We start from the raw sequence: 12,151 nt of genomic DNA, 5'->3' as shown, positions 1-12,151 counted from the left end.
TCTTCTTTGTCGTATTGCTTTTATGATTCTCACTTTCATCAATAATCATTATAAAAAGTTGAAATTGACTCTTTGACACGTTCCTCTCACGTGGCCCAAGTTGAAGCTACAGAGAAAAATATCTATAAACTCTGCATATCAAAGTAGGTTGTAAATAGTTAAAAACATTATTGCTCTGTTCAAGAAGACAATTGTCATGAATCATCTGTTGAGAAGTAGGCTGCCAGAAACTTAATTTGTTAATTATTAATCACAATTTTGATGACAACTTAACAATCTCCTACTCTTCACAATCATTCTTTTGGTGTCTCTACCATATAATAATCCACCATAATCTCCTTACTTAACACCCATAAACTCCTCACAAAATCTCAGTTGAAATTTGATAACAATGGCTGGAGGTGCAGCTTTGACTCCAACCTCTGTAGGATCTAAGTCGCTACTCCCATTGAGGAACCATGAAGCAGTAGCAGAGAGAGGCACTAACAACAACAACAGCAACATGAAAGCATTACCCAAAGCGGTTCAACCAGTTTCATCAATCGAAGGAGAGATGGCTAAGAGGCCACGAGGTAGACCAGCTGGCTCCAAGAACAAACCCAAACCACCAATCATTGTTACTCACGACAGTCCCAATTCCCTCAGAGCTCATGCCGTTGAGATCAGCTCGGGTAACGACATCTGCGAGACTTTATCGGATTACGCAAGAAGGAAACAGAGAGGTCTCTGCATACTAAGCGCTAATGGTTGCGTCAACAATGTGACGTTAAGGCAGCCAGCTTCATCAGGAGGTATTGTGACCTTACACGGACGTTTCGAGATCCTCTCGTTGCTTGGATCAATCCTGCCTCCGCCAGCACCGCTTGGGATCACTGGTTTGACCATTTACTTAGCCGGCCCTCAAGGACAGGTTGTTGGTGGAGGAGTGGTTGGTGGGCTGATCGCATCTGGTCCTGTTGTTCTCATGGCTGCATCTTTCATGAACGCTGTGTTTGATCGTCTTCCTCTGGATGATGATGAAGCTGCTTCTATGCACAACCAGCAATACTACCAGAACGGAAGATCCCGTCCCTTAGATGACATTCATGGACTGCCTCAGAACCTGCTCACTAATGGAAACTCGGGTTCTGATATCTACTCCTGGGGGGCTGCGCAGCGTGCCATGTCCAAACCTTAATCATAACCCTATCTCCATGGTTCATCATATCAACGTACCATATAGTTAATTTACCTTGGAATCAAAGATCAAACCATGAGTTTGGTGAAAGAACAGAGAGTAATCTTCCTCTGTAGTTTATACCTGCAACAGTAAAAAAGAAAAAACTTATAAAAACATAATGATTATCTAAATGATAACTGATTGCATTATGGTAAATCAGTAATAACCATTACCTAAGTGTCTTTAAATGACAAAGTTGTTTCAGCAAATTGAGTAGTAGCCAACCTCTGAGCTTAATGCAGAGGCATCCCAGTTCAAAACACCTAGTAAGCTGTAAATCTCTGAGGATTTAGGGTGTCTTTTCCCGCAAGAAACAAACTCATGAACTTCGAAATCTACTTCAATCGAACTGCACCCTATTTCCTTCTCCATTTGTCTTTCCTTCATCAGAACCCTCTGCTCAACCGCCTCTTCGAACAGCCCATAAGAAGCATAAGCATTAGACATGAGGACATAACCACAAGTTTCATCTGGATCTAGCATCTTCAAACGTTTCGCTGCTCGCTCAGCCATCTCAACGTTGCCGTTTTTCCTGCAAGCAGAAAGCAAAGAAGTCCATATAATAGCGTCTTCTTCCACCGGCATGCTCTTTATCATTGCCTCTGCTTCCTCTAGCAGCCCCGCTCCACCCAGCACGTTAACCATGCAAGTGTAGTGTTTAACCGACGGCTCAATAAAGTACTTCTCTCTCATCAATCTGAAAAACTCGATAGCTTTATGTACTTTCCCGGAATGAGCACAAGCTGTTAAAACACCAATGAAACTAACAGAATCTGGCTCCAAACCAGAACGCTCTAACTCCAAGAACAAATCAATAGCTCTTTCCACGTACCCATTATTAGCTAAACCAAGAATCATCGAGTTCCAACACGATAACTGCTTCTCATGAGCCTCCTCAAACACCTTCAAACCTTCCTCAACACACCCGGACTTACAGTACATATCTATAAGCGCAGTCACAACTACACCATTCATTCCAAACCCATTCTTCACTATATACTCATGTACCCATCTCCCTTGCTCACTTCCCCCAAGGCAACCACAAGCATTCAACAGACTCACCATCGTAAACCCATCAGGCCTCACACCTCTCTCCTGCATCACTCCAAACACCTCCAACGCATCCTTAAACCTACCGTTCCTCACAAACCCACTAATCATCGAATTCCAAGAAACCTCACTCCTCTGCGGCATTTCATCGAACAGCTTCCGCGCGTCATCAACCAACCCGAATCTAGCTAAACCCATGATCATCGAGTTCCAAGCGACGACATCGAACTCCACCATCCCCTCGAAAACCCTCCAAGCTTCTTCAAAACACCCACACGTCGCGTACATATTCAACACCGTGTTCCGTATAAAGGCGTCGTCTTTAAGCCCTTCTTTAATAACCCTCCCGTGCAATCCCCTCCCGTCACGTGCCTTCCCGAGATTCGCGTAGGCCTTGAACACCGAAGGGTAAGTCAACCTCTCCGGCTTCACGGAATCAGAAGACGACAACATTTCGACGAGAAGCGAAATCGCCTTCTCGGGAAAAGAGCTCTTGGAGAAGGCGCGGATCATAGTGTTCCACACGAATTGGTTCTTGGGGTTGATCCTTGTGAAGAGAAGGTAAGCGTGGCTGATGTCTGGTGACGTGGCGGCGCAGGAGAAGGCGAGGACGCGGCTCGCGGCGAGGGTGTCGGAGATTAATCCGGTTTTGATGAGGTTGGCGTGGATTTGCTTGAGTTCTCTCATCGTGGTGCATTGTGTGTCTATCAATCGGAGGTAAGAGGAGGAGCCGGAGATGGAAGGTGTTGACGGAATCGCCGGCGCTGTCGCGCCGGAGTAGCGTAAGATGGTTGGAATCATTTTAAAGGTGGGAACTTTGTGGAGAGAAAAAAACTTATCCTTTTAAAAGAGATTACACACGTGTGTAACAAGTAACCTCACACGTGTGCTTGTCTCATTTTTAAAGAACTTTACAGTCAACAATTTTGTTGCAAAACTTGATTGACTCAACAAGAAGTCAATAATTTTAATTTTTTAAAACTATTTAATTTTTTTTTTACATTCACTATTTAATGTATTTTATTTTTATTTTTTTGTCAGCTAATATATTTTATTTATAATTTTTAAATTGTAAGCTTTTCAACAGAAAAAAATAACAATTTAAATTTTTGATAAATTTCATCTTTTATTATTACTTTTAATTCATTATCGAAAAACTTTTAGAAAAACCTAGTTATTGTAAACTTAACAGTTTAGTTCGTTGCAGAGCTTGATTAATCAACAAGAAGTAAAGAACAGTGTAAGAGGTTTAACAAGTCTCAAGCAAAGTGATAAACTAATCATCTCTTAATAGTACAACAGTAAGGCAACAAAGACAGAGCAGAGAGCAGGCTTTTATCTTCTATTCGCTTCAAATCTGTAGAGCATCAGCAATGGATCCGGCGAGGCTCAAAACTTCGAAAGGAGCTTTGTTTCCTATGGACTTAACAGTCTGTGGGCAAGAATCCGTGATCCAGAAGTAAGCAAACGCTTCTTCTACTCCTAATTAATAGACAAAACAAAAAAAACAGTATAAGACTCTCAGTTTTAGACTAGAAGAAGAGAAACAATTGCCAAAGTTAGTAGTTACCGTTGTTCTTGTGAGTGAAACGCTCCCAAGAGCTATTAGGGAAGACACCATGAGTTACATAAGCACTCACTTTCGCTGCTCCATGAGCTGCCAATACTTTCTGTGTAGAAAAGGTTTAAATGAGTTTTGCGCTCACATTTAAAGATTGCTATAGTTCATGACTATACCTGGCACTCAATGAGTGTACCACCAGACTGCACAAGATCATCCACAATAACAACGTGGCAACCAGAAGGGTTACCTTCCTTCAGCCTCACTATTCTCTTATCGCCTTCACGAACCTTTGTGCACACCACCTGAACCATTGATTCAACTTTAAGTCTCACTCACTATCAAGCTTGAAGACTGATAAAAAAACATCAGAGCATACAAACCGTGGGGTACTGATCCAACAGCTTGTGGAAACGCTTCCAAGCTCCATCATCCGGAAACGCAACTATGACCTACAAACAAACAAACAAAAAAGGAATCAAAATCAAAACCAAAACTTTTCTAACTTTCATCATTCATCATCTCAGCTAATAAAACTAACTTTCTCAGTCTCAGGAATCTGCTGAAGACGCTTCGTCAGCAAAGGGATCCCAGTTTCAAACAAAGGAAGAACCTGATCAGCAAAGTAAAACCTTTCCTGCACACACAAGAAACATTATTACACGTCACCAGACAACTACTATCAGTCACTAACAGGCTAAACCATCATACCTGTAGAGCGTGAATGTCATAGATGACTACACTAGTCGGACCACCACGCGAAATGGGGATGTTAGAGACAATCCTAGCCATGGTGAAAGCAGTTGCCACATCACCTTCCTCCTCCATCCTCTCAAATGAGCCGGTGGGGAAGAAAGGCAGCACCAAAGTGAAGGAAGCGACGAACAAGCGAGGGAGCAAGTAGATGACTGAGATCTGCTCGAAGATAACAGCAGGAGAGCTGAAGGAGGCAAGGAACGCCACGTGTTGGCCTCTGATTTGGTGTGCGTTGTTGATAAACAGATTTGGGAATCCATCAGCAAAGCTCCTGAAACCAAAACATCAGACCAATGAACAAACTCAACCCCAAAGATGATGGCTTTCAATACATAAAGCCTCTCCACACAATAAAGTTATGATTTTTTTGGTAGAGTGATTCAAAATTTCACATTAAAGTTTTCATTTTTTTGGCAGTGATTTAAAATTTCACATAAAGTTATGATTTTTTTTGGCAGAGTGATTCAAAATTTTACATAAAGTTATGTTTTTTTGGCAGTGATTCAAAATTTCACATAAAGTTATGAATTTTTTGAATACATAAAGCCTTTCAACACAATAAAGTTACGATTTTTTGGCAGAGTGAATCAAATTTTCACATAAAGTTATGATTTTTACTTAATCTAAGGTCAGAGAAAGCTATGAACTTTATTGAATGGGGTGAAAGAGGGAGACTTTTATTACCTCCAGTTGATGGATTGGAGAGTGATGTGGTCAGATTCGGCGGCGATGTTGCGAGCGAGTTCTTCACACTCTAAGCAGTAAAAGAGATGAACTTTCTTCTTCTGGAGTTCAGACACGATGGCTTCTTTAACAATCTGGTTCTTCTCCATTATGTTGTTGTTGTTGTTGTTGGTGGCTGCGTTTTCAGACATTGAGGAGAAGAAGAAGAGCCTGAATGTCTTTTTGTTACGGAATCTGATACACACCAAAAAAGGGTTTAAGCCTTTAAGGGTCCAAGATATCTTTTTTTGTTGGTCCAATGTATCCAGGTAATACGCCACTTGCTTACCAAGTTAAAAAAAAAATCACTAAAACCTTTATTTTCATATAATTTCATTATTTTTGTTTGTTGCTTCATTTTTATCACTTGTATTTATAAGTAAAAAAACGTTCATTAGTGTTTCAATAGGATACAGTAGAACTTGTTAAACGGGCATGAACCACACTTAGGGGGAAAGTTATTTTATTTTGTTGATACATTTGAAAAAGAAAGAAAGTTGACTAGAGAATAGATGATTCTAACTTATAAATTGGTGTAGAAAGAATATATGAACCGAAGAATTTGGGTAACTTATTAAGTAACAAAGAAATACAATCCAAGTTTTGACATTGTTCATGCTGCTTAAAAATTGATTTTATAGCAGTTTCAAATTATAATTTGATTGGTTTGAATGTGAAAGTAACTTATTCTGCCATTTAAAATTAGACTTGTGTGATTGTGATAGTGTTGATGGAAACCAATGATGTAGTTGATAATTTATTGAAGTTTTTTGAACTAATGCATCTCCAACCATGACATTTTTATTCCCATTAAAAGATTTAAATCTAAAAAAATGATTTAGTAGATATAATTAAATGATTGATTGTAATCGTTGATAAAAAAAAATTAAATAATTGATTGTATCTCAATAAATATAATCTACATAAGTAATTTTTTCTTAGTAAAACAATTTAATATGGTCAAAACATAACCATCAAATAATAAGATTGATAAAATTATCAATTAGAATATTAATATAATAATTTTATAATTTCAGTAATACATAAATTAACGTTAAAAAAGAAACTCTAAAAAGTATTTTTTTGTGTTGGACAGGGCCTTGGCCCATTTTAGAAAATAGTAAATCAAAAGCATCCAGTCACCAAAACTGGACTCTGATAATTAACAAACCAAACTTATATAAATCCTTTATTTATCCGAGAAAATAAATCATTTCCATTTTCCACACAAAAATGGTTGAATTATATACACTGAATAATTTAATTACACGTGGAGCCATGTGTGCTCCAACAAGACAGCACGAGAACCAATCATGTCCGTGTCTCAATCATCAAATCCATTGTCATCTTCATCTTTTTAGCTCACGCAACACACCCTTACGTGAACCACACGCACCATTCGAAGCGAGATCCACCGTCTGATCATCCCACTTAAGTCTCATCCCATGGTTCAACCTTCTGATGAAACCCTCGCTACGTCTTTCACAGTAATCCAACCACCTAGCCACATTCACATACTCCTTATCCTTCCAATAATACTCATCAAAACGACGACGTACGGTCAAATACTCCACTAACCCGGCTACAAGCTCCGGCGAAGCCCCTGACTCGTCGTTGTCTCCCCATAGCCAAACCTTAACCATAGATCGTCGCAATGCTGCTTCCACAGCGTTACGAAACTCACTTGTTTTCATTAGAGATGAGCTTAAACCGATCACATACTCTCCATTACTTGCGTTAGAAGCAACCGAGAACTTATCGCTTCTGTTTCCATTGAACCGTACGGTGACGTGGTTTACAGGCTTCCGGAGACGACGAGGAACACCGTCGTAGAGAAACCTCTCCACGAAGAAGCTCGTCTCGAGCAAGAGCCTCACCGCGGTATCATCAGATTCGAAGAAAAGAGAGAATCTCTTCCCTGGAGGAGTTTCTTTAGCTTCGTTGATGATGGTTATGGAGAAGCCTTTTGACGCCTCGTGGTTTGCCCAGAAGGAGATTGCTCCGACGAGAAGAACAGAGAAGATCCGTAGAAAGATACCTGAACCTGAGTCTTTGGTGGCGGGTTTGGCTAGGAAAGGTTCAAGAAGAGTCTGATCCGCCATTGAAGCCATAGAGAGAGAGAGAGGTGTAACGGTTTTGTAATGGAAAGTAATTGAGACAGAGAACTTATAACGAGTTTGTTGTAATGGAAACAACTAAACAATGATCATGTCGTTCACATGGACAGGAGGATGTACACGCAAGAGGATAATATATATATACACATTAGTGACAGAGAGAATTTTCCAAAATAAAAGTAATTAAATATAATAACGTGGAGGAAGAACAAGTCTTGATACTGTACATAAGTTTCTTCCATATCATCGCTCGATATGTACACTTACCTTTGAAGGGTTGTTAGAGTTCTCAGCTACTGGCTGGTTTTAGTTGAGGTTTAAGAAGACTCTTCTACAATGTTCTTGGAGTTAATATTCTCCCTTGAGTTCGTGTAAGACCAATCTGGATCAGGCGTTGTTATGTTCCAAATGCTTGAAAAGGGCTGTTTCTGTATGATATCCATATTACGAGGTGAAATCAATGGACACAAACCAAGATTATGGATTTTAATAGACTTACCTGATCATTAGAGTCTTGACCATCATCATCATTGTAGTGAGAGACTTGTGGAAACAGATGCTTCTCGTCCTTCATAGGACTTGGATTCTGCATGTATGAAGCAAGTGCTGACTTTCCTTGTATCTCTGCATATGCCAATGAAGCAACTTTCCCACTGTTGAAGTTCTCCCATACTTTACCATTGAAAGTCTGCAGAAACAGGCAGAAACACATTAGGCGCAAGACTCAAGAGCAGTGTCTTAAAGCAGTATTAAAGAGAAAAGGTGAATAACCTGTTGGAAGGGAACAATGTGCAATGGAGAAACCATGTTGACAAAAGCATAACCCATGTTGCACTTATTCTGTATCAATAAGAAATGTAAGATCGTCAGTACGTTCTCAAGTGATTACAAGAGTATCATGAGTGATGAGTTCACTCTTTTACCTTAAATTCTATAGGTAAGCAAAGAAAGTCATAGTCTCCCTTGTGCTTCTCGTCAATCTCAGCCACCAGCATCATGTAAGTATACCTTACAAAACAAAGCATTTGAGAGTTATAATCAATGTTCAAGAAATCGATAAGCTGTAACTAACCGCTTTGTAAACAACTAGCTGGATTGTTTAGGGCCTAGGTGGAGACGGATTTTTGAATTGTACTAACATTATTGCTTGATTTAACATTCAGACCGATTTAAATTGATTTCGATCAATTTTAACTGATTTAGAACGGTTTAAACCGATTTAAGTCTAAATCGGACTGTCTAGACAGGCGCCTAGCCACCACCTAGACCGATTTCTAGAACATTGGTTAAAACATTGCGCAAAGATTTTAGATTGAGATAAATAAAAGGCTTACTTGTTTGGGATGTTTTTAATGATTAATGTAGTCCGAGTATCATCTCCAGTAGCAATTCTATCCAAGTCAATATGATACCGCCCACCATCTGTGAGCTGAGTCTCAAAGTGTGTGATCCTACCTTCCTCAGCAAAAGGTTCACGTCTTACTGATTGTAATCCTCTACTCCCACCAAAAGGAACTGTTGGTAACAAAGACATGCCGGAGCCAGTGAAGTTCACACCAACGTTGGCTTGTCCATGAGCATTGGGATAGCTTTTGTCGACTCCCATATCCCCAAATCCAAATGGTATCATATGGTTATTAAAATGACTGCTTGAAGGAGCAGAGCCAACATGATGCTGGTACTTCCCAAGTAATGAACCTTGCCTCTCAGAAAATGGAAAACCATGCTTAGATGATGATGATGAAGCATCAGTGTAACCAGGATAGTTCATATGCTGAGGAGGGCTTCCCCACCGATAGCGGTTATCAGATGAAGTCCCAAACCCTGAAGAGTGTGGTGGAGCTATAAACCTCATGGAGTTTGAAATTCCACCTCCTATATGCTCTGGCAACGAGTGAGGCTGCCCATAGGCGACGTTGTGCATCAATCCCTTATTAAGAATAGTTTGGTTTGGATGGTTTAATAGCCCTTGGTAGCGAGAAGGCTGGTGGCCAGGGAGAATCGAAGCCAATCCAGGCATATTACATAGACCGTGTGGCCTTGGAAAGGCATGAGAAGGAGGACTGCCTACTGGCCAGTTACCTGCTAAACAGATTGAATTACTCACTAACCGTTGGAGAGAAAGAAAAAAAAAATGTTATAAAGAAATGATCAATATGAGATTTTACCAGGTGGAGAATTAGCTACTTGGTTGAAGAAATTTGCAACTTCGTTTCTGTCCAAATCTTGACTTGTGGACGGCACCGAGCTGCATGCAAATAGTATTCAGTTCATTGTTGTGTACGATGTTTTTATTTAGAAAATATACAAAATTAATGTGCACAAATCTAAAACGACACTTAAAATAAAACCAAACTCACACTCGACGAGCTCCACCAGGACGGCTAAGTTCGAGCTTTATACATTTACCACCAATCTCGCTTCTGTCAAGTGCTTTTAGAGCTGACTCTGCATCTCTAACATCATAGTACTCAATGAACCTGTGGAAACTCCTGTTTGGAGTTTCTCTAATCTGCTTTTACAAGTCAAGAATTAATAAGTATGTAGATGGTTTGGTTTGCACATTTGAAGCTACAAGCAAAACAAAAAACTTACCTCTCTTATTTCACCATGGGCACCAAACAGCTTAAGAAGCTCATCGTTTGATACTGTTGTGTCCACATTAAATATCACAAGCGTTCCTTGGTTCATGTCCTTCTCTGACGGATTCTCCTATCATGTGGTTAGTAAAGTGATGATTACAAAAGTGGTTATGTAAAGAAAAATGAAAAACTTTAAATTAAGAATAGTTTTCTCAGCTCATACTTTAGGAATGGAGAAGTGAATGTCCAGTGTCCTTTTTCTTAAGAGCGTGTTCTGTAATGCACGCATTGCAGCATGAGAAGCTCGGATGTCATAGTAAGATATCATTACAAACCCTCTGCTTTTGCATGCAGTGTACAAACTCCTGATCTCCCCAAACGGCTGGTGACACAAATAGAAATCACATTAGCAAAGAGCAAAGCAAGACTTGATACACCCTAACAAGTTCCACATACCTCAAAGAGAGCGGTTAACTCTGAATCCTCGACACTGCTGTTGATGTTCCTTACAAAGAGTGTCCTTGAAGGATGCTCACCGTTTGGATGTTCTACTGAAACTCTGCCTGATGTATTGGGGCATTTACGAGAAGCAAATGCATTTGCAGCATGGTTATCTTGGGATTCAACATCCAACTCCATACCCCCTCCAGTACAGAAAACATCACAGTCTTCGAGTTCATCAGGCAGCCCGTTGAAATTAAGCTCGTCAATGAGGCCGGGAAGGAGCTCATTCTCATCTTCAGGAAGCAAGGTCTCTAAAGAATCAGGTTCAACATCTTCCAAAGAATCATTCTCTGAGTTTCCTACGCCAAGTTTATCATCAAGTGAGAGCCAGCTATCTGAATCAGTCATGTTCACTGCAAGTTTCTCAAAACAAAAAGAGAAATATATTAGCAACTGTCATGTAAGTCAATAGTTTAAAAACTGATCAGTAACAGAAGTGAGAACATACGCTTTTCATGAAGAAGTGTAGGTAATGAGCTAGAGAACATGCTCAGATCACTTGCACTGCCTCCATTAAAAGTTTCAGTTGATCTAAGCTCCAAAGATGGCATGTCTAAATCTAGCATAGCCAAAAGATTAAATATATAAATAAAAAAAATGTATTAGACAGCTAAAATAATGGTAGAAACTAGAAAGTATGTTTTGGTACCAGCAGCAGAGAGTGATTCCTTTGGTTCTACCTCCATCTTTTTGGAGTCACCACCAACTGCAAAAAAAAAAACAATAATAATAATAACTGTTTATTGAGTTATGATATTTGCATCATAAAAGCTACTTGCTAGGGAGGATCATTAGCTCTCAATAAACACAAGATACTGGTGCTTCCTCATTCAGACATAAACAAAAGCTAAAAAAAAACAGACAGATGGAATATTCCAAACAGGAAAGATAATTCAAGGAGACGACCATATGACTTCTCAGTTGGTCAACTCGATGAACAACAATTTAGAAATTTTTAGAGACAAAACATGATTAGAGACAGGAATCATCTGTGTAATAAACTCAAAATTCAAAAAAGTTAAAACTTCATAATACCCCAAAAAAGCTTGGAACTTTTTAGACACAGACTCAAGGACTACATGAGAATCAAGTTGTTGTTCTATCTAAGATCATCATCAGTAAGAAAGAAAGAAAAAAACACAGAACAATCACAATCAACTACATATAGCAAAAAAACAGAACAATCACAACCAACCGATTGTGGAATAAGAGAAATAAGTTGAAGTAGTACCTGAGATGGAGGAAACCATGAACAAAAAAAAAAAAGAAGAAAGCTTTGGAGAAGAAGACGATCAAAGTAAACAGGAGGAGAATCGGAGAAGCAAAGAGAGAGAGAGAGAGAGAGAGAGATGGTATGTTTCTGTTTCGTAGAAGAAGGGGAGTTTATTGCTTACACTCTTCCTCCTCCTCCTTCCGTTGCCGGGAAAATTACACAAACGACCGAGAAAGAAACCGAATTTATTTTAATTTTTATTTAACTTTTTTTATTTTTCTCAGAATGAAGCAGAGAGAGAGAGACCAAACAGGGTATTTGTGAAGTTAATGACAACAATTAAGTTCGTCGTCACGCCAAGTGGGCAACCGTTGACACGAACATAAACCAGTTACTTGACATTTACTTTGTTTAAAACCTGTAAAT

General features: G+C 39.4%; 5 protein-coding genes across 10 annotated transcripts; 1 reads left to right on the top strand and 4 right to left on the bottom strand.

The window, feature by feature from the left end:
• The first annotated feature begins 97 nt into the window (after positions 1-97).
• LOC103866679 (AT-hook motif nuclear-localized protein 16) lies at positions 98-1,316 on the top strand. Its single transcript, XM_009144644.3, has one exon. It carries the CDS (start codon positions 392-394, stop codon positions 1,175-1,177), a length of 786 nt encoding a protein of 261 aa, XP_009142892.1. The 5' UTR covers positions 98-391; the 3' UTR covers positions 1,178-1,316.
• LOC103866680 (pentatricopeptide repeat-containing protein At2g42920, chloroplastic) lies at positions 971-3,325 on the bottom strand. 2 transcript variants are annotated; one of them, XR_001958818.2, is made up of 3 exons: positions 1,393-3,325; positions 1,232-1,300; positions 971-1,148 (listed from the first exon to the last, which is right to left on the bottom strand). XR_001958818.2 is itself a non-coding variant. In XM_009144645.3 (2 exons), the coding sequence occupies exon 1, from the start codon at positions 3,068-3,070 to the stop codon at positions 1,421-1,423; it is 1,650 nt and encodes a 549-aa protein (XP_009142893.1). In that variant the 5' UTR covers positions 3,071-3,325; the 3' UTR covers positions 1,061-1,300; positions 1,393-1,420. The 2 variants fall into 2 exon arrangements, 1 of the variants encoding a protein (XP_009142893.1); XM_009144645.3 differs by having other exon boundaries at positions 1,061-1,300.
• Positions 3,326-3,461: 136 nt separating this feature from the next.
• Positions 3,462-5,547, bottom strand: LOC103866678 (ribose-phosphate pyrophosphokinase 4). Its single transcript, XM_009144643.3, has 7 exons — positions 5,271-5,547; positions 4,542-4,857; positions 4,372-4,467; positions 4,214-4,282; positions 4,007-4,135; positions 3,840-3,939; positions 3,462-3,751 (listed from the first exon to the last, which is right to left on the bottom strand). Exons 1-7 carry the CDS (start codon positions 5,459-5,461, stop codon positions 3,621-3,623), a joined length of 1,032 nt encoding a protein of 343 aa, XP_009142891.1. The 5' UTR covers positions 5,462-5,547; the 3' UTR covers positions 3,462-3,620.
• Positions 5,548-6,434: 887 nt separating this feature from the next.
• LOC103866677 lies at positions 6,435-7,482 on the bottom strand. The gene has a single exon (XM_009144641.3). The coding sequence runs from the start codon at positions 7,418-7,420 to the stop codon at positions 6,659-6,661; it is 762 nt and encodes a 253-aa protein (XP_009142889.1). The 5' UTR covers positions 7,421-7,482; the 3' UTR covers positions 6,435-6,658.
• Positions 7,483-7,505: 23 nt separating this feature from the next.
• LOC103866676 (protein MEI2-like 2) lies at positions 7,506-12,010 on the bottom strand. 5 transcript variants are annotated; one of them, XM_033292414.1, is made up of 14 exons: positions 11,744-12,010; positions 11,162-11,218; positions 10,961-11,071; positions 10,465-10,865; positions 10,232-10,390; positions 10,022-10,138; positions 9,787-9,938; positions 9,595-9,674; positions 8,761-9,511; positions 8,350-8,434; positions 8,198-8,260; positions 8,011-8,114; positions 7,926-7,977; positions 7,506-7,854 (listed from the first exon to the last, which is right to left on the bottom strand). In XM_033292414.1, exons 1-14 carry the CDS (start codon positions 11,760-11,762, stop codon positions 7,744-7,746), a joined length of 2,262 nt encoding a protein of 753 aa, XP_033148305.1. In that variant the 5' UTR covers positions 11,763-12,010; the 3' UTR covers positions 7,506-7,743. The 5 variants fall into 5 exon arrangements, with proteins under 5 accessions (XP_033148305.1, XP_033148304.1, XP_033148301.1 ...); XM_033292413.1 differs by having other exon boundaries at positions 7,508-7,854; positions 8,198-8,266; XM_033292410.1 differs by having other exon boundaries at positions 7,508-7,854; positions 7,926-8,114; positions 8,198-8,266.
• Between the last annotated feature and the right edge of the window lie 141 nt (positions 12,011-12,151).

This window comes from Brassica rapa, chromosome A05 (assembly GCF_000309985.2).
Source record: "Brassica rapa cultivar Chiifu-401-42 chromosome A05, CAAS_Brap_v3.01, whole genome shotgun sequence".
Lineage (NCBI taxonomy): Eukaryota > Viridiplantae > Streptophyta > Magnoliopsida > Brassicales > Brassicaceae > Brassica > Brassica rapa.
This window is presented reverse-complemented; position numbering and strand designations above follow the sequence as displayed.

What these genes read in the sequence shown, in the direction of transcription:
- LOC103866678 (XM_009144643.3), bottom strand. Translation starts at nt 5,461, where the DNA reads ATGTCTGAAAACGCAGCCACCAACAACAACAACAACAACATAATGGAG. An exon ending in ATGACATTCACGCTCTACAG is followed by an intron (nt 4,468 to 4,541) that starts GTATGATGGTTT and finishes TTGTGTGTGCAG; the next exon opens with GAAAGGTTTTACTTTGCTGA. An exon ending in TTTCACTCACAAGAACAACG is followed by an intron (nt 3,752 to 3,839) that starts GTAACTACTAAC and finishes TCTATTAATTAG; the next exon opens with GAGTAGAAGAAGCGTTTGCT.
- LOC103866677 (XM_009144641.3), bottom strand. Translation starts at nt 7,420, where the DNA reads ATGGCTTCAATGGCGGATCAGACTCTTCTTGAACCTTTCCTAGCCAAA.
- LOC103866679 (XM_009144644.3), top strand. Translation starts at nt 392, where the DNA reads ATGGCTGGAGGTGCAGCTTTGACTCCAACCTCTGTAGGATCTAAGTCG.
- LOC103866680 (XM_009144645.3), bottom strand. Translation starts at nt 3,070, where the DNA reads ATGATTCCAACCATCTTACGCTACTCCGGCGCGACAGCGCCGGCGATT.
- LOC103866676 (XM_033292410.1), bottom strand. An exon ending in CCCATGGTGAAATAAGAGAG is followed by an intron (nt 9,939 to 10,021) that starts GTAAGTTTTTTG and finishes TTGTAAAAGCAG; the next exon opens with ATTAGAGAAACTCCAAACAG. An exon ending in ACATTGTTCCCTTCCAACAG is followed by an intron (nt 8,115 to 8,197) that starts GTTATTCACCTT and finishes CTGTTTCTGCAG; the next exon opens with ACTTTCAATGGTAAAGTATG.